General features: G+C 40.9%; 1 protein-coding gene across 15 annotated transcripts in view; it reads left to right on the forward strand.

Annotated features, from left to right (window-relative positions):
* Nucleotides 1–19,958, forward strand: part of ARHGEF6 (Rac/Cdc42 guanine nucleotide exchange factor 6) — a 117,321-nt gene that overhangs the window by 32,273 nt on the left and 65,090 nt on the right. For all 15 annotated transcript variants that reach the window (XM_027535289.1, XM_027535291.1, XM_027535293.1 and 12 more), the window contains 3 exons: nt 1,406–1,530; nt 3,124–3,325; nt 14,954–15,024. In XM_027535289.1, the coding sequence (XP_027391090.1) occupies nt 1,406–1,530; nt 3,124–3,325; nt 14,954–15,024 (398 nt within the window). The remainder of the gene's footprint in view (nt 1–1,405; nt 1,531–3,123; nt 3,326–14,953; nt 15,025–19,958) is intronic.

The raw sequence follows: 19,958 nt of genomic DNA on the forward strand, positions 1-19,958 counted from the left end.
AGTGGTTCGAGTAGAAAGTAAGCAGCAGACCTGGGATTCAGACCCACAGCTCACTGACTTTAGAGCCCCGATGCTCCAACTTGGGTCTTGCTGCTCAAAACACTGGAAAGTCAACACGCTGTGTGCCCAGCACTGCCAGGTGCTACAAAGGAAGTGTAAGACGTGGTCCCCGCCCTGGAGAAAATTACCATCTATTTAGGGAGACTCAACTTACCCACATGAAACAATTAAAGAACAAGAACAGACAATATAATCAAGTGCCAAAGAGGCTGGGGCATCTAGGAAGCTATCAAGTAATTACAGTTTTAGTCAAAAGAGCTGTATATAATAGCAATAAATGTAAAAATACTTCTCTGAAGTTGTTCTTTTGCTTTCTGGAAGAAAATGCTTTGGCGCTATTGCAAGGCGTATAGCAGAAAGTACAGCTAATTCAAGTAACTATATTTAACACACATGACAACTATCCAGTTCTGGGCAGGGAGGATTGTATAATTCTAACATTATGCCATACAAATTATATGTTCCTTTGCCAAACTCTCCTAGCAAGTTTTACAGTCTCTTCCCTTGCCACAGATATTTATAAAATACAAGGAGGTGAAAGTTAAAACCCACAGCATCAAGGAAATTACTTGGATACTGAGCTTGTCGCCTAGGGAATGTTTGGGCTTTAGACTTTTGCAGTTTATATCTTTTAAAAATAAATGGAGAGGAAAAGAACTCTCATTTGAATTTGTCAGGAAGCCAACTCCTCCCTTTAGTATGCTCTGGGCATTCTGAAAACACCCAACTCAGCGCTGGGCTGATCGAATTTCACATGGTTTCAAGGAAAAGACTCTTGAGTTTGAGTTTAAAAAAAAAAAAAAGATTCTAGTATCAAGACTGCATCTTTCCCAGACGCACATTCTCTCTCATTCTCATTCTCCCATCCCCCAGGCACAAGGAAGATTTGACATCATATGTGCCACATAGACTGCTCCATGTGAGGAAGAAAAGAACCACTCAGTTACGGGCCAAAAAACAAAGCGAGAAATTTAAAATATTTCAAAGTAATAAGAGCCACAGACAGCTGTTTGGTACCCAATATAGTTCTGCTGGGGATCACAGGGCATACTGTTCCAACGGGTTCAGGAGCAAAGTGTTGTAGAGAAATGGGTTAAGAGAAAATGTGGTTGTGTTGCTGTTTTTCATTCTACTGGAGAACAATGGCCAGTAAGGTTAAGAAAGAGAAGTTGGCCACTGCAACGGAGGGGAGGGGGGATGAAATAAGCTCAGCATGTTCATCATGGAACAGTTAGAAGTCTGGTCAGATTGCCTTTGATAATGTCCCGTGAAAGAAAATATTTTGCTGGAGACGTTTTTCTGACACAAGGGGCTCTCTTTACGGTACCTTTTCCTCTTTTCACAGATCAGCTCTCAGAAAGGCCATGTGGACGTTCCTCTTCTCTTAGCGCTGCTAATAGTTCTCAGACAAACCCACAGGGAGCAGTTTCTAGCACAGCTCCAGGACTGCAAAGGCAGTCAAAGCCAGTGGTAAGTATGGTCCCCAATTCCCCTGGCCTGTTTTTAAATCCGTAAAATTCGATGGCTATCTTGGCTACATCTCCATAGGTGGTGAGATACCATCCTGTTGGTTTGGGGTGTTGTGATAAAATGAATTTGGAACCTCACCCCAATTCAGGCTGGCCCAAGGGAACGCATCAAAGGCATGTGGGCCACAGAGTCAGAAAGTCAGGGTTGAAGCCTCAAAGTTCTATCCCTTTCTACTGGAGTGGGTAGCCATTCCCTTCTCCAGGGGATCTTCCTGACCCAGGGATTGAAACCCAGGTCTCCTGCATTGCAGGCAGATTCTTGACTGTCTGAGCCACCAGGGAAGCCCATCCCTTTCTAGAATTGAGCAACTGAGAGCCCTATGCAAATGTCAGTTGTTCGTCCGACTTCCTGAGGGAAGTTTGCTGTTATTTCCCCGTCACCACCACCCACCCCCCGCCCCCAGCTTATTAGAGAACTAAATAGCTCCTGGCACAGTGCAGGCAATCAATGCACATTACTTGCTCTCATCATCATCACTGCCATTTTCTTTTTCTCTTTGCATTCCTACTGAGCTCGAGAGGAGCTCCTGTATTGGGATGGCTCAGTTATCATTGCATTTGGTCTTAATGGGAGCTTTTGGAAGGAAGCACCCTAGCTTCTGCTCTTTTGAGACCTTTATTCCGTGTCAAAATCCACCCACTTGCTTTAAGCCATCAGGAGCTATTAGTTCCAAAGTACTTTAATTACTTCCAAAGCACTTAACCTTTGGAGATCAGACATCCCTTTCAGAAGCTGATGAACATTGTAAGGTTCCATACCCCTTGGGCCCTCTCAAATTGTATGCAAAACTTTCTCTCTGAATTTACTAGTCTCTGTTTTGGGTAAAGGCACATTGTGCTATCATCTTCTCAGGGACCTGTGACAGGTTAAGAGCTCCTGACTTGGGTAACTATGGGATATTTGATCTTTGCATATGACTAAGCCTTAGCCAATTTAAGATATTCTTAGTAATTGGGAGGTGGGAGGCAGATTTTATGAGAGGAGGTTAGTACCTAATCTTGGTCATGTAATTATGTAAGACTTTGTCTGGGTGTTGGGTACAGGCAGAGTGGGATAGTTTATTAATCTACTTTGTTTCCTAGCTCATTTAAATAAGTATCTTTCAGGAATTCCCTGGCAATCCAGTGATTAGGACTCCATGCTTCCATTGCGGGGGGCCTGGATTTGATTCTTGGTCGGGAAACTAAGATCCCCACAAGCTGAGTGGTGTGGCCAAAAAAATAAAAGTAGTATCTTTAGATAACTGGTGGGGGACAAGGAGATGAAGGCATGACCCCCTCCAAAATACACATGCTCACAAATGCAAAAGTTTGCCTACAATTTTGAGGGCTTTATTAATTCCCTTCTTCTCACCGCTTGCGCCCTGGCAAGGCCTACCTATGTTAGGCCCATTCCTAAGTTAAAGATTCAAGACTGAGATAGACCTGGGGTTTTATCCTTGGTCACCCTACTTTATTTGCCTAAATTCATAGAATTTCTGCCCCAGCCTCATTGAGATGAGTACCTAATCTGGTGTGACTTTTATTTCTCTAGGAGATGACGGAAAATGGAAGTCACCAGTTGATAGTAAAGGCAAGATTCAACTTTAAGCAGACTAATGAAGACGAGCTGTCTGTCTGTAAAGGGGACATCATTTATGTCACTAGAGTTGAAGAAGGAGGCTGGTGGGAAGGCACATTAAATGGGAGAACGGGCTGGTTCCCTAGTAATTATGTCCGAGAAATTAAATCCAGCGGTAAGTCAATCTTTCCAAAGCTTTTTTGACTCTGACTCCTCTATGTTCTTGGTCTTTGGACGGAAAATCTTGCAGTTTTCATTGGTTCACAGAATTGTTTGTACTGGTATATGTGAAAAAGACTAGAACAGAACTGGGATAAAAAAATCTGTGATTAGATATTTTGAAGCCAAGTTGTATTTAGATTACATCAAGGCGGCAAAAAACTAAAAAAGCAAAAGAATTCAAAGCTTAGACAACTGTTCCACCCTAACTATGTCCCTTTCTGCTACTAATTCTAGCTCATGTAACCCATGTACAAAGTCCTTCCTGCTACTCCAAGAATCACTGATGGCAGAATACAATAATAAGAGAGGCCATGTGCTCACTTCCTTTTTTATCCCTAAGCTCTTTGAGCAAACTTAAGTCTAAATGTCTCAGAGATATGTAGGAGAAATAATCACAAGGCTGCAGGAAGCTGTCTGGCCACTTTGATTCTAAATAAGATTACCCTGAAAGTTGTTGTACACTGCTAACCGTTTACCCTTTTTCATGATGATACCCAGAGAAATGCAATCTAATCACTCATCAGTAATCATTCTAGAACTTTCTTAGGTAACTTACTTGCCTTTTATTCTTCAAGAAACTAAATCTTGCTTATATTACAAAACCAACAAAAATCTCTGGCATTATAAAAATATGTCATAATACAGATAAAATAAGGTTCAGTTATTCACATTATTATAGCTCTTCATGCTTCAAAACTATTTACCCAGGGGCTCCTTTTGAGTAGTTAGCTCCTTGGTATATTTTTTCCTTTGGTTGATGTCTTTTTTTGCTTTTTTAATACCTCAAAATTAATACTATTATTTAATAAGATTATAGGCTCACTATAAGTTAAAACTTACCAAAATAGATAGTGGAGATAATAAAAGTTCCCCTCTCATCTCCTCCTCCAGATAACCACTGTTAGGAGCTTTTCCCTAAAGTATTTGAGCTAAAATTTAGCTTCACGCTTTTCTGTGTTGTGTATCGGGTGAAGGTGGAGCATTTCCTTTAATGGAATGAGTATTTACTAACAGATTTCTAATTATGTGTGTGTGTGTAAATGTCTTAGTATCTTTTAGTACTGGGAATCGAGGAGTTTCTGTTGAGCCCTGAAGTATTTTCATGGGCTTTGCCTGGAATTTCCTTGGTTTTGATGATTTCCACAGCCGATTTTTACCCCTTTTACATCTTTCAGTGTGTATAATCTGATTGTTAGAATCTCTAAATAATTTGACAAATTCACCCTAACTTTGTTCACTGATTCAATGCCTTCATCAGAAAAGTAAAAGGAACAGCCCTTGCTTCCTGGCCTGGCCTGGGAATCCCAAGCATTGTTGAGGGGATGCAGGTAGCGAACAGACAGCACGCCGCACTCCTTATATATATAGTGTCCCTTACTGAGATGCCTTGTAGCATATAGTCTGGCTCCTCCCTTGTGAACCAACCACCCTGAGCAGTTTGTCCTGGTCTTGGACCCCTTCTCTTTGAGTTTTTCCTAAACTCTCTTTGGTTTACAACTCAGTTAAGGATACACTTGGCAAGCTCTGGCTCTTGTTTGAGCACCTGGGGAACCTAACCCTTAGAAACTCTTTTCCAGCTGTCAAGAATAGGTCTGGCTAACTGGGGTCAGGAGGCCAGCCTATCAGGGAAAGCCTAGGACTGCAAGAGTATGGACCACTTCCCACCTAGTTTATTGCAATAGCTTCTTAACTGGCATCCCTGCTCCTGTCCTTGTCACTCCTATAGTGTAATTTAAACTCAGTAGCCAGAGGGTACTTTTAAAATGTACCTTGAAAAAAAAAATTAAAAAAATATAAAATGTACCTTGAGCATTATTAAAATGATTAGAGAGGGTACTTTTAAAATGATCCTTTTAAAATGTAACTTGAGTACTATAATGGCTCCCAGCTCAAAAACAGTGAAGGTCAAGGTCATCCCAATAGTCTACATGGCCTCCAGGATTTGGCCTCTGGTGTCCCCTCTGACCTTTTTTCTGACCTCTCTCCCCCTCACTTGTCCCACTTCCACGCGGGCCTCCTGGTTGCCTGTTCCAGACAGGTTCCTGCCTCACCTGCTGTCCCTCCACCCTTACCTACTTCAGGTCTCTGCTCCCTTGTTGGCTTTGAAGTAGCATCTTATCCGGTCACCCAGGGGGAAATTGGACCCTGTTCTCACTACTCTTGTCCCCTTTCCCTTTTGTAGGTTTTTTTTTTTTAACCATTTATTTCTAACAGTGTATATTTATTTATTTATTTATTTCATTTACCATCTGTATTCTACCATTAGCATATAAGTGCCACAAGGGCAGAGATGTTTTTTCTGTTGGTTTGGCTCGGTAAATATTTGTAAAATGAATGAATGTTGTGGGGCAGGTCATTCAATTCTGTTCAGCTTGTTCGTTGAGTATTTCCTGGGTACTGGGTGGGCTGTGCTGTACTTACCCACTCAGTCGTGTCTGACTCTTTGCGACCCCGGACTGTAGCCCACCAGGCTCCTCCGTCCATGAGTATTCTCCGGGCAAGAATACTGGAGTGGGTTTCCATGCCCACCTCCAGGGGATCTTCCCAACCCAGGGATTGAACCCAGGTCTCCCTCATTGCAGGTGGATTCTTTACCATCTGAACCACCAGCCCAAGAATACTGGAGTGGGTAGCTTATCCCTTCTCCAGAGGATCTTCCTGACCCAGGAATTGAACTGGGGTCTCCTGCATTGCAGGTGGATTCTTTTCACCAACTGAGCTACCAGGGAAGCCCACTTGGTGGGGAGAGGGTTGTAATAATCTGTCCTCATGGACTCTGCCCCCAAGGACTTTGCAGTCTAGTAGTCATGATAGGTGTGTACATGACAGGTTAGGACAGAGTCACACAAAGTCATATGTACAAAGCTGTTGGAAGAGTAAAGAAATTATTTGTTTAACAGTAACCTAAGAGGAAAGAAGGCAATGACACCCCACTCCAATACTCTAGCCTGGAAAATCCCATGGATGGAGGAGCCTGGTGGGCTGCAGTCCATGGGGTCGCTAGGAGTCGGACACGACTGAGCGACTTCACTTTCACTTTTCACTTTCATGCACTGGAGAAGGAAATGGCAACCCACTCCAGTGTTCTTGCCTGGAGAATCCCAGGGACAGGGAAGCCTGGTGGGCTGCCGTCTGTGGGGTCGCACAGAGTCGGACACGACTGAAGTGACTTAGCAGCAGCAGCAGCAGCAAGAGGAAAGAAGCACTTGACTTGGGTCTTGAATGATGAAAAGAGGCTTCTGATGGGCAGAGGATAGAAGCAGTTACTAAGTTAAAGCTGGGAAGCAGGGAAGCATGGAGTGAGTGATAGGAGGATTTGGGTTGAGGGTCAGGTGAGTGAAGAGAAGGGGTGTGGCTGGAGCTACTTTAAGAAGGCTGTCAATGACAAGTTGTAAGCAGGGGATTGCATGTGGTTTAGAGAAATCTTTCTAGTGATGATGTTGGGGCTGGATGGCAGGGAAGTGGTGGGGATAATCAAGGAGGATGTGGGCAAAGCAGTAAAGACTACTGCTGAGGTCCCAGCAATCGACTTTGATGACTGTGGAGAAGAAGAGAAAGTGGATGGATGCAGTAGATACTGTCAAAACAGAATCAAGAAAACTTGCTGATGATTAGCTGTGAGGAAAGGGAAGAGGTGAACAGAATGCCAAGCCTAGGGGTCCAGGTTGATGGTGAGCTCCTTAAGGGCATGCAGTGTCATCCACCTAGCTGGGCAGCAAAGGTTTATTTGCCAGGAGTAGGATATCAGTTCTATGATGAGGGAACCAGTGAGGCACAGAAGCCTGAGGCATGCCTCTTGCCCTCGTGGTGTTCATAGTCTTGTGAGGAGATGGTCTTACTAGCATATCAAATGCTCAGTTCTAAATACAAGGTAGTCTGGAGAATGGTGAGCAGAAGAGAGGTACCCAGCTCATCCTGACAAGGAGGTCAAACGGAAATTATTCATCTTTGTATATCTTTCTGTGTCCATAGTGCCTAATGTAGTGCTTTAGACATAGGAAATGTTTGGTAGATGCTGAACTCCCTTAATAGAGAAGATAGGAGGTTTTTTTTTGTGTGTGTGTGTGTGTGTGTGTGTGTTGGGGGTGGGTGATTGGTACTGGAAGATGATGAGTTGTTTTGGACATGTTGAGTGGAGGTGCCAGCAGGTTATCATTCTGAAGATTTCTAGCAGGTTGGCAGGATGAATTTAGAGCATGGGAGAGAGGTAAGAGCTGGAGATTAAACTGCCAATGGACACTACAAAGTGGTGGATGATGAAGTGTCAAATAGATAGCAGATCATCAGTGGACAGAGAGTATGCAGTGACTGGAGAGGTTGGGAGAGGCTTCCTGGAAGAGATAGGACTTGAGCTGAACCCTCAAAGACACGGAGGCTGTGTGGACAGGTCCAAAAGAGAGAGGAGGACAATATAAGTTGTAGTGATTGTTTGGGGAGAATGAAAACCATGAAAGATCGGTGGTAGTTCAAGTGGAGCGTGTTTAAGGGACTGTGGAGGAGATTAACTTGGTGTAATGCAAACATCTTGTTGGCAAAGTAGGTATCAGCTCTTTGCCGACTTGAATCCTTTCCCACCGATATCTTGCTGCACAAAACAGTAAGAAGGCCACAACCTACTTAGAATGCTGCTGAGGGACAATATAAACTCAGTGTTACGCTGTTTTATCCCCTGGAGAAGGGAATGGCTACCCACTCCAGTATTCTTGCCTGGAGAATTCCATGGACAGAGGAGCCTGGTGGGCTATAGTCCATGGGGTCGCAAAGAGTCAGACACGACTGAGCGACTAACACTTAGAAGATACTTGTCAACTTTGGAATGTCTTTCCATAAAATCCATAGTGATGTGTCCACTTAGGAAAGGACATTTATCTTTAAAGAGTCTTTAAAAATGATTTCTAGATTAAATGTGTAGCTCAAAGAAACGAAACCTTCAATTTGAAGTTTTCAACCCCTCTGCTATACAACTTCTGGGTCCTTTATAAAGTTGAATCAGGCATGGAATTCTGTGATCTCTATCTGCTTACTGTTGGGCCAGATGTGTAACACGGAGATCACTGGAAGAGTCAGGAATTCTGGAATACTCATTCACGGTAGCCTGGGTACAATTCAGGCTGATGCTACAGGTTCTTTTGTCTTAGAAATCAAACAAAGGAACTCCAGTCCCAGGCAACCCTCAGCCCGCAGATGGCTCTGCTGCCTCTGCGATGGAAAGCTGTGCAGAGTTTTGTTCCATTGACAGGAGCACTTCATGCTCTGGTAAGTTTGCCCTTGGGGAATGGATTTTTAAGTTTGAGAAATCCTCTGTAACTTTTGTCTAGAGATAATTATGGCCAAAGCCCTGGAGACAGTTTCTTCCTCTCTTCAGGAGGTTGATTTCTGAGGACTTACAGAACACCACCACTCTAATACTGTAGAAAGTTGATAAATAGAATATTTGAGTATAGTGTTTTATACACACACACACACACATCTTTCAACATGAGTTTAAGGCTGAAGATAGAATAGTTTTTTGTGACCATGATGACAAAAGCCTCTCCGCAAGAATGAGAGAACTCAGACACAGGTGACATTAGGAAGCTCTTGTTACCAGTCCTGCTGGCCACCTTTCAATTTCCTGTCACATGAGAAAAATACACCCCATTTTGAGGAAAAAATATTTTTTCCAAGGATCTTACTTCTTGAAAAGTACATGTATGAATAACTTAGTCATTATATAAACTACAGAAGGTCTTTTTTATCCATCATTTCATTTGACTCAGATACATTATAAATAAGAAAATTAGCCATTTATCCTGTTTTCAGTCTTTTTCTTCAAAATTAGTGGTAACTTGTAAATGACCTTGTTGTTTACACACCAAAATCATGTTTGCCACTACATCATAGTAAGTTATATCTCAGTAACACAGTAGGTTATATCTCTCCTTAAAATTTTTGTCTTTGTTACCAAGAAAGGGTGAAGGTTTTATCAGGACTTTGCATTAAAATTTTCCTGGCTATTGAGGCAAATATGATTGGAGCAGATATTTTAAACAAGTTCTGTTTTCTTCAGCTGATTCAGTTAAAGGGTCAATAAATCCTTCTAAAACTTCTTCTTTGCAGGTAAATGTAGATGTCAAATGAGGGGATTAGGTAGATGGCTAATTAAATTGTATTAAGGCAGATTAAGAAATGACTCTTCCTACTTATTCTAATCCAAAACCATGATGAGGCTTTATATTTAGACTTCCTGTTTTAATCCCCAGGGTGTATCACACAGATCCTTCACATCCAGAGAAAACCAGTTATCACTAGATTTCTTTTTGACTTGTCACCACCAACAGGCATAGGAATCTATACCTTAGCGAGGGAGAGGAATGAATGGAGAGTTAATGGGAAAGGGGTCGTTACATAGGAATAAGGACGATTTCTCTTTTTTCCCAACATTTGTAACATTTTTTAATTGAAATATTTGTTATTGTTGTTTAGTCGCTAAGTCGTGTCCAACCCTTTGTGACCCCATGGACTGTAGCCCGCCAGGCTCCCCTGTCTATGGGATTTCCCAAGCAAGAATACTGGAGTGGGTTGCCATTTCCTTCTCCAGGGGATCTTCCTGACCCAGGGATTGAACCCGGGTCTCCTGCATTGCAGGCAGACTCTTTACCAACTGAGCTACAAGGGAAGCCCCAGTTGTATAGTATTATACAAATTATATAATATAGTGATCACAATATTTAAGGGTTATACTCCATTTATAGTTATCATAAAATATTTGCTGTATTCCTCATGTTGTACAGTATATCCTTGTAGCTTATTTTATACCTAATAGTTTATACCTAATAGTACCTGTTACTCTCCTATCCCTATATTGCCCCTCCCCCTTCCCTCTCCCCACTGGTCACCAATACTTTGTTTTCTGTATCAGTGAGTTTGCTTCTTTCTTGTTATATTCACTAGTTGGTTTTATTTTTTAGATTCCATGAATACGTCCTATTGTACAGTATAGTATTTGTCTTTCTCTGACTTATTTCACTTAGCAGAATGCCCTAGGAAGGTTACTTATGTCTACACTGTGTGACACTGTTGTTGTTTGAGTTATGCTAAATAACCCATTTGAATTCTTCACTACATTGATTGATTTCTTTTTTGTTGATTGAATTGAATTGACCAGTTTTTTAATGGCCTTAGAAACACCACCTAAAAGGTTTATGTTTTCATATTAGTTCTAGTTAGGTTATATTGCGGAGGAAAAAGTTTTCCTCTACCCTTCTAGGTTCTTTTGAAATTGGTAAGAGACAGATCAACAGGTGAAAATCACAAAAAAATTTTTAATAATATGTCTACATGGGAGAGACCCAGGGGAACTGAGTAAGTTGCCAAAATGGTGAAACGTTCACATTAAATACCATCTTCAGCTAAAGATAAAAGAGGGTGTTGGGGGTAGTGGTTTGTGACTTCAAAGGGGAAGAAGGCAATTGACAGAGAGATGGAAAAGCAAATGTTTGGCAAATAAATGTTTGCTGGGCCTTGCAGAGACCATGGAACACAGAGTGGACTCTGATCTCCAAGAGCTGTCCCCACCACCCCCAGCCCATGTTCTTTGCAGATGTCTCTGCTGATAGCTCTGTTCTGGGAACAGGCCTTCTACCTAAATTCTCTAGGCATCTAAGAGGGAGGTAAAAAGAAAGACTTCCTGAGTCTTTAGAGCCTTGATTGTTTTCAGCTCAATATAATCCATGTGCCAAAGAGACACTTTGGGGAGGGAAAATTGACCCCCCTTCTGTCACTTGGAACCACCCCCAGGGACTGAACTTGTTTCTTCTGCACCTCCACGTATTCATTCCTTCTCTGCGTGTCTCACTGAGAGTGGGTTTCAGCTAAGACCACATGTGTTAAGAGTAGGCAGTGGTGGGCTGGGGGGTAGAGGGCAAAGGAGGAACAAGAGGCAAGAACTGTCACTGAAACCTGGTACTGGTGTTTTTCTCTTTGCATCCACCCCTTGAATTTTTTCATGGGGCCGGTTGTTTGCAAAGGCTACGTATCTAAAGATTTTCCAAGGTTGTCCTTCCAAATCTGTTTTCCTTCTCTCGGGGTTGATTCCCCATTCTGCACCAAGACTGCAGGGACATCCAGACCTTCCAGCACGACGCTGAGTGAGAGCAGGCATCCTTGCCTTATTCCTAATCTTGGGGTTCGGAATGCATTCAGCTGTAGGTTTTTCTCCACTAGGTAAGATGCTAGCTATAAGGTTTTTGTAGATGTCTTTATAGAGTTGGAGAAGTTCTTTATTCCTATTTCTTTTTGGAAGTTTTTGTTGAATGCGTATTTAATTTTGTCCTGTGCTTTTTCTGCATCCGTTGATATTATCATGTGATTTTTCTTTTTAGGCTATTACTAACATGGGTTTCATCTATTGATTTTTGAATATTTAACCAACTTGTATCCATGGGATGAATTCCATGGTATAAAGTTCTTATAAAATATTGCTGAATTCTATTTACTGATACTTTGTTAAGGTTTTTTCATCGAAATTCATGAGGGATATGGGTCTGCAGTTTTATTTTTTGTACTGTCTTTGTCTGGTTTTGGTGTCAGTGTAATAGTGACTTTATAAAATGAATTCTTTTATTTTCTGGAAGACATTGAGAAGAATTGCTATGACTTCTTCCTTAAACATTTGGTAGAACTCTCCATTAGAACCATATGTGCCTGGAGATTTCCTTTTTTCCATAGTTTTAAATTTATAAATTCAATTTCCATACTAGTTATAAGGTTCTTCAAATGGTATATTTAATAGTGGGTGAACTGTGGCAGTTTTGGTTTTCTGAGAAATTGCTCCGTTTCACACCTGATTATCAAATTTATGTGTTTTGAGTTGTTCATACTATTTATTATCTTTTTGGTATCTCTAGAGTCTGTAAAGATATCCCATATTTCACTTCTCATATAGGCAATATGTGTCTTCTCTCTTTTTTCCGCCGTCAGTCTTGCTAGAGTTTGACTATTTTATTAAAATTTTTTTCACTAGAATTTTTTTATTAAAGTGTGATTAATTTGCAATATTGTATTAATTTCAGGTGTACGACAAAGTGATTTGGTTATACATATATATGTATATATCTCTATATTTTGAAAATTTCTTTTCCATTATAGGTCATTACAATATACTGAATATAGTCCCCTGGGCTATTCAGTAAATCCTTGTTAACAATTTTATTGATCTTATCAAAGCACCAACTCTTTTAGCATTATGTTCAGCCACCCAGGAATCTCCATGGCAGTCACTGTTTTCTTTCGTGCTTCCCTGTTCTACTTTACATAGTTACCATTTTTTTTTTCAATTACAGTGACCAATTCCTTTGGGCTTTCCTTTCCTCTTCTGCATCTTAGCAGACTTTCCATTACTGTTTACCCTTCCTTTTGGCCTTGCTTTCAAAAGGCGGCCACATCTTGCTGATTTCTCTGGAACGTTCTATTTTTATCGGACTGGTTTATGTCATAATTACGCAAAACAACTGAGTTTTAAGTAGCATCAGGGCTATACTGTAGAAAACTTGTTTAATAAAAACTAAAAGAATTTGGTGACTGTTGATTTCAAGTATGCTGAAGAGTCCAAAACCATAGTGTGTGTGTGTTGGGGGGGGGCGGTGGGGGGCAGCGAGCACCAAGCTTGGCAATACAGTACTTGGGTTCATGTCCTGACTCTGCCACTTATAATCTCAAGTAATAGTCTGGGTGGCTTTGAATTGCTCAGATTTATCCAGTAAAGCCTCGTGAAGCCACCATGTGGATCCAGGCAGATCTTAAACTAGATATGCCCCATTTTTTGTTGCTGAGGAGTGGGAGAATTGGCCCTCATACCTGCGTTTCTGCTGTATTTCCACTTTACACAGCCTGGTCCAGCTGGACAGTTCACTGTCGCAGGAACAGCCCTGTTTGAGTGTTGCCATTTCTACAGCTGTGCTCCTGGAATCTTCCCTGCTGAGAAAACGCTCTACTGTCTTCTCAGCCTGTTTGAATTCTAGCCCCCATCCAGGGACAGATCAAATACCCCCCTGCCCAGCAAGATCTTCTCTGACCATCCCAGATCGAACTGATGGCCCCTCTGAGCTCTGAGGTAGATGGGGAACCACTCACTGCTCATGCCATCGACCAGGCCCTTCAGTAGCTTCATCTCAGGACGTCCTGCTGCTTGGGAGCACAGGCTCTTGTCAAGACACACCCGGGCTTCAGTCCTGGCTCTGCCATTTCCCAAATTCATGCCCTTAGGCAGCTGACCTCACCTTTCTGTACTTTAGTGACCTCTGCAAAATGAGAAGATTATCTCTGCCTCACAGGGTCGTTGTAAAGATCAAATAAAATGTCCTAAAAGCTGGTAAGTGCCAAGTAAACATAAGGGATATTTTAAATGTAAAAATCATTAGAAATCAAGGTTAAATGGAAAAATGTTCATGAAATAGTGTTGTAATAGGAGAGTTAAGCTGTAGGTGAATTAAGGAAGATCACTGTGTGTGTGTGTGTGTGTGTTCACAAACACATGATAAAAGGAATAGGAAGACATACTCCAAAACGTTACTGTGGGTGATGGTTAGCTCTTGGTGACGGGTTAATTGTTGGTTTTTCTTTTATATATATTGTATTTTTTAGGAGTGGAATGTCATAGATATAAAACTAGAAAATATTACTTTTAGAAAAGGAAAGATCAAGGCCTGATGATAATACTTGGTTATGTATACTCTACCATACTTCAGAAGGAATTTAAAGCAGCATACAATATAATATAGCGAGGTAAAAATGGAATATACAGCAATGATATACAGGACAAAATGAGAGTAAGGAAGATAGTCTGTAGTGACACTGTTAAACATTTATGATTGTTGTCTTGTATTTTTTATTTTTTATATTTCTTTTGGCTGCACAAGGTGGCTTGTGAGATCTTAGTTCCCTGACCAGGGTTTGAACCTGATCCCCTTGCAGTGCAAGTGAGGAGCCTTAGCCATTGGACCACCAAAGAAGTCCCCTGTCTGTATTTTTATTAAGTGGTTTCTTTGTTTTTAAAAAAAGCATCCTGGGATATCTCTTCGTCATGAGTTTAATAGATAAGACAAACTTTGTAAAAGAAAGACAACAGTTTATAGCACAATGTAGTGATATTAAAATGATACATAGAAGAATTTCCTGCTAGTTTTCAGTGTATTCAAGATTCCGATTATTTTATTCTGGGCACAATAAACAGCCAGCCCCAAGAAAGAATGGCTGCTATTATCTGTATTATGTTATTCTTGTATGGTTAGTTGCAAGTTACAAACATAACGTATTTGGTTAGCATTCCTTTGCTTATCTGTTTTATAATAAGTCGAATGGAAAGGCAGATGAGTGAAGAAACAGCCCAAACTGGATCTGAAGTTCTTGCCTTGACCCTGTCATTAAGAAGCTGTGACTTGACCATCTGTAGTTTAGTAAGATTATAGCTTCACTTGTTTAGAAACGTACATTTCCTTTGAGCCTTCCACTTGACAATATTTATATGTTAGTTGACCTATGTTATAAAATGTTCATCTTAGACTTGTGTGATATTAACATAATTTAAATGTCTTTTTCACAGAGAGACCTCTCTCCCCCAAGGCTGTCAAAGGATTTGAAGCGACTCCACTTACCAAGAATTATTATACTGTGGTGAGTGTTCAGATGATGAACAAAAATTTTCTTGACTCTCTATATGGAGAACCACTGAAGTGTCGAGGAGACACCAATGGAAGACTGGAGAAAGTTGCATTGCAAGGGTCTAATGTCAGCTTAATTATAATGGAACTCTTCTACTTGTAGGTTTCTTACAGATGTCTAGAAGTTTTACATCCCCTGTACTGAGTAATTCAAGGGTAGCACAAAGATTCAGAGCAAGACCTTTTAAACCGCAACAAAGGAGAAATTGGCTGATATGTCGACATTATGGGGAAATTCAGCAGTTAGAGCTCGCCTTACATATAGGAGGTGAATCCCCAAGTTCCTTTAATGGAATAAAGTTTACATGATTGCATAGTGTGATTTTATTTTAGAATCAATCAATTTGCTATGATATCCTTGGAAATATTATCAACCTTGTTCTTGAGGACAGCCCAAAGGGAAGACTGTCCTTTGGCACAGAGGGAGGAATAAAATGGCTCTGGCTTGAACACAGATATGACAAAATATATAAGCTATAAATAGGGCATGTGCAATACTCAAAATAAGTTCCTGTTTGAAAAAGAAATTGTATAATTTCCCTTAATCTACTCTGTTTTCCTCCATGTCTTCTTTCCAGACTTGGCCCAGTCACTAATGAAAAGGTCAAGTCCTCATAACCCCGAAGTCTCCCTGTTTGGTAGCCTTGTCATCTTCCTCATCACAGCTGAAATATAGTTTCACCCTTCACCTAATGTTCTATGTGTGTTTTTGCTGCCGATTCCTTTCATTGTGTGCATGGATAAACAGTTTTTATTTTATTTTTTGGCCATACTGTGTGGCTTGCGGGAGCTTAGTTCCCAGACCAGGGATGGAACCCGTGCCCCCTGAGGTGGAAGTGCAGAGTCCTAACCACTGGGCCGGCAGGGGAGTCCCTCAAGAGTTTTAAAATCTTTCTATACATTTGGTTTCAAAAAATGAAATATCATTCTTCAGTGAGTTTGCTTCATAATGATAACATGAACAGTAGTTGGTGTGAAAAATCAGGTAGGAACTTCATAGGTAGCATGGACAATAATCACAGGGGATAATTTTGTCACTATTTTCCTTTTACATTTCTGAGGTTAAAATACATCACTCAGCAGAGCTAGGCTCCCTTCTCTCTTCATCCCTGATCACTTTTTTTAAAAAACTGGTAATATTTTGATGCATTTCCTACACATATATAGCTATATATCATTGAAGTGAAGTGAAGTGAAGTGTAATCGCTCAGTCGTGTCCGACTCTTTGCAACCCCGTGGACTGTAGCCCACCAGGCTCCTCCGTCCATGGGATTCTCCAGGCAAGAATACTGGAGTGGGTTGCCATTCCCTTCTCCAGGGGATCTTCCCAATCCAGGGATCGAACCCAGGTCTCCCGCATTGCAGGCAGACGCTTTAACCTCTGAGCCACCAGGGAACCCCAGTGTAGTTGTAATCATGCTATCTACACAATTTGTGTTCTGAGTTGTCACTTAAGGTTATCATATTTTCAATTATTTATTTGCCTTGTATTTTCTTTTTTATTCTAGTTTTATTGAGAAAAAATTGACATGCAACACTGTAAATTTAAGGTGTACAGCATAATGATTTGACTTACATACATCATGAAATGATGACCCCAGTAAGTCATTGAACATCCATGATCTCATAGAGTTACAAAATCAAAGAAATGGAAAAAAATGTGTTTTCCTCGTGATGAGAACTCTTAGGATATACTATCTTAACAATAATCATAAAGAGCATACAGCAGTGTCAATTATATTTATCATGTTGTACTTTATATCCCTAGTACTTATAACTGTGAGTTTGTACCTTTTTACCGCCTTCACACAATCCCCCCCAACCTCTGGTCCTGACCATTTCTTTTAGCTTCCAGGTGAACCCCAATGATTAAATTTTTAATGGAAGGGTGCAGTCAAATGGTGAATGAAAGTGTTACAATAGCTGCTTCTCCCTGCCGGTCTGGAGCATACAATCACTCTGCTTTGACTCTCTCTCTGCCTCTGCTGAGTCTATCAACCCACTCCAGTATTCTTGCCTGGAGAAGCCCATGAACAGAGGAGCTTGGTGGGCTACAGTCCACTGGTCGCAAAGAGTCGGACACGACTGAGCAACTTCACTGGGATTATCCAAGGCAGACTAACCTCTGTGATTCTTATGGGCATTATACAAATCCTATCTATACTAAATACCAACTCAAGATGTACTGCAGTTTCTATCACCCATCTCCTGTTGGAGTCCATGTACCTTATTTCCACATCTCGCTGTTACAAACAATTCTGCAGTGAACATCCTGTGTGTAACTTTGGCAAAGCGTATAAAGATCTGTAAGGTGGAGTCCTAGAAGTTAAATTGTTGAGCCAAAAAAAAATATATATATTTAAATTTTTTCTCAAACCAAACTTAATTTAAAAAAACCCAAAAGGTCTTGGGGAGCCCATGATGGTCTGAGAAGGAACTGTAGAGCTGTAGTATGAGAATTGCTGGATTATTGAGACCAGTTGGACTTACTATTGTAATTAGATATGCATGTGAAGGGATTTGGGCTTAGTTGGTGTTTTTTAAAAATCTACATTTTTGAGTATTTAGGCAAATTTTTAGCAGCAACAAATTCAAAATATGTTCCGAGTGTTCTGATCACCCTCCCAATCTGTGTTGAATACCTGAGTACTCACCCACAGTATTTGGAGATCTGAAAAATCAAGTTCACCCATATGTAAGGTGTCCCCATCTCATCTCACATTAGCTCGTCTTCCTAAGAGTCATTAATTGTAGATGTTTTCCGTTGCTAGTTCTGTAAGAGCACTAGTGTCTGATTTTTACTTCATTTTTTTTAAAACAGGAAGAATTTTTTTATTATATAAATAATGATTAAAAAATCAGACTGCAGGAAAAGTATAAAGAAGAAAATAAATATCACCTGTAATTCCACCACTCAGAGATGATCATCATTAACATCTTGCTGAATCTGATGCCAAACTTTCTTTGATGTGTGGGTGTGTGTATACATATATACATATACATAGCCTGTTTAAATATAAATATAGCTATAAATAAAACAGGAACTATGTCTTCTTCATTATTTCTCCTTCATGGAGATTTTTTGTTCTCACACCCTGACGATACTGTGATCAGACATGTTCTTATGCTCTTCATTCAGTGAGTCCTCGCTAGTCTAAATGCTTTCTTTATTTTGGTCTTGTGTATTAGTCGGGGTTCTCCAGAGAGACAGAACAAATGATACATACAAGGAATTGGCTTGTATGATTATGGAGGCTGAGAAGTCCCATGATCTGCCATGTGTAAGCTGAAAACCCAGGACAGGTGGTGGTGTAGTTCAGTCTGAGTCTAAAGGCCTGAGAACTAGGAGAGCTAAGGGTATAAATTCCAGTCCTCAGGCAGCAGATGTTCCAGCTCAAGCAGTGAGGTACAAAGAGAGCCAATTCTCCCTTCCTTCACCTTTTTGTTCTATTCAGGCCAACAGATTGGATGATGCACATTGCGGAGGGCAATCTGCTTTACTCAGGCTACTGGTTCAAAGTTCACCTTATCTGGAAACACTCTCACAGACCTGCCCAGAAATAGTATTTAATCTGGGCATCTCATGACCCAACCAAGTTGATACATAAAATTAATTCTCACATCCTATAAGCTTGGGCAGGATAGAGACCTCTTGGAATTTGCAGGTCTGCACACATTCTCTCCCCTTTTTCAAGTTTCTGAGGGATTATCAGCTGATCTTGGACCCATTTAAGCCTCAGTTTGCTTCTGGTGGCACATAAGTTCCGAAATGTTTAGAAGTTCTCCAGTATGATCAAAGTGACGTAGGGAGCCCAACTCAGACCTACATCTGCCATGAAGCATGTTTAATGTATCTAACTGAGGCTTGGCCTCTCCTAGCCAGTTGTTTTGAAAGGGAGTTTAGCATCCTTTAGGGACATGACAGCCTAAAGGAGGCTTTTGCTGCTCCTGACTTTGGTTCCTTCATTGTCCTAAAAATTCACTGTCATTTGTTAAACGTCTCTTACCATTGAACAAAAGCATATCGTTTTGTATGAGTTATTTTTCTAATAATCTGCTCAGTGGCTCTCTTTGCCTATTGTAAGTTGATGTTATGTGCCAGGAGGGATTAAAAATAAAGAAGAACAATAGCAACAAAAGAAAATGGTGACTATGTGAGGTGATGGATGTGTTAATTAGCTTGATCGTGGTGCTCATTTCACAATGTGTGCATACATCAAAATGTGAAGTAAGATATCTTGAATATATATAATTTTTATTTGTCAATTAGATTGCAATAAAACTGAAAAAAAAGAAAAGAAAGAGGAAACTATGTAGCTTAGTTGTGGGTTCATTTGCATGCAGCACTTAGGTCTTGGCATCCATGGTCTCACCGGGAAGACAGGACCGACGTGGTGTAAGCCACATGGCAGGCAATGATGTCAAGTGACAAACTGTCCTAAGATGAGTTGCTCCAGATGTGGCTGGGAAACCTTTTGCATTTGAAAGCCCCCAGGGAGACCATTAAAACTGTAGATATCTGGGATCCACATCTGGCTTGTTACATCAGAATCTTTGGCCATAGGTCCTAGTAAACAGCATTTTTAAACAGTTCCCTCAGCTGCTTTCTCTCCATTCCTCACAGGCGATTCTGATACTCACTAAACTAAAATTCAAAAATCAATAAAGGAAAATATTGGATTTCCTAGGTGTATCAGTGGTAAAGAATCTGCCTGCCAATGCAGGAGGTACAGGAGACGCGAGTTTGATCTGTGGGTCGGGAAACTCCCCTGGAGAAGGGAATGACAACCCACTCCCATATTCTTGCCTGGACAATTCCATGGACAGAGGAGCCTGGCGGGTTATAGTCCATGGGGTCACAGCGAGGCAGACATGAATTAGCAACTA

The sequence above is a fragment of the Bos indicus x Bos taurus genome, chromosome X (assembly GCF_003369695.1).
Source record: "Bos indicus x Bos taurus breed Angus x Brahman F1 hybrid chromosome X, Bos_hybrid_MaternalHap_v2.0, whole genome shotgun sequence".
Lineage (NCBI taxonomy): Eukaryota > Metazoa > Chordata > Mammalia > Artiodactyla > Bovidae > Bos > Bos indicus x Bos taurus.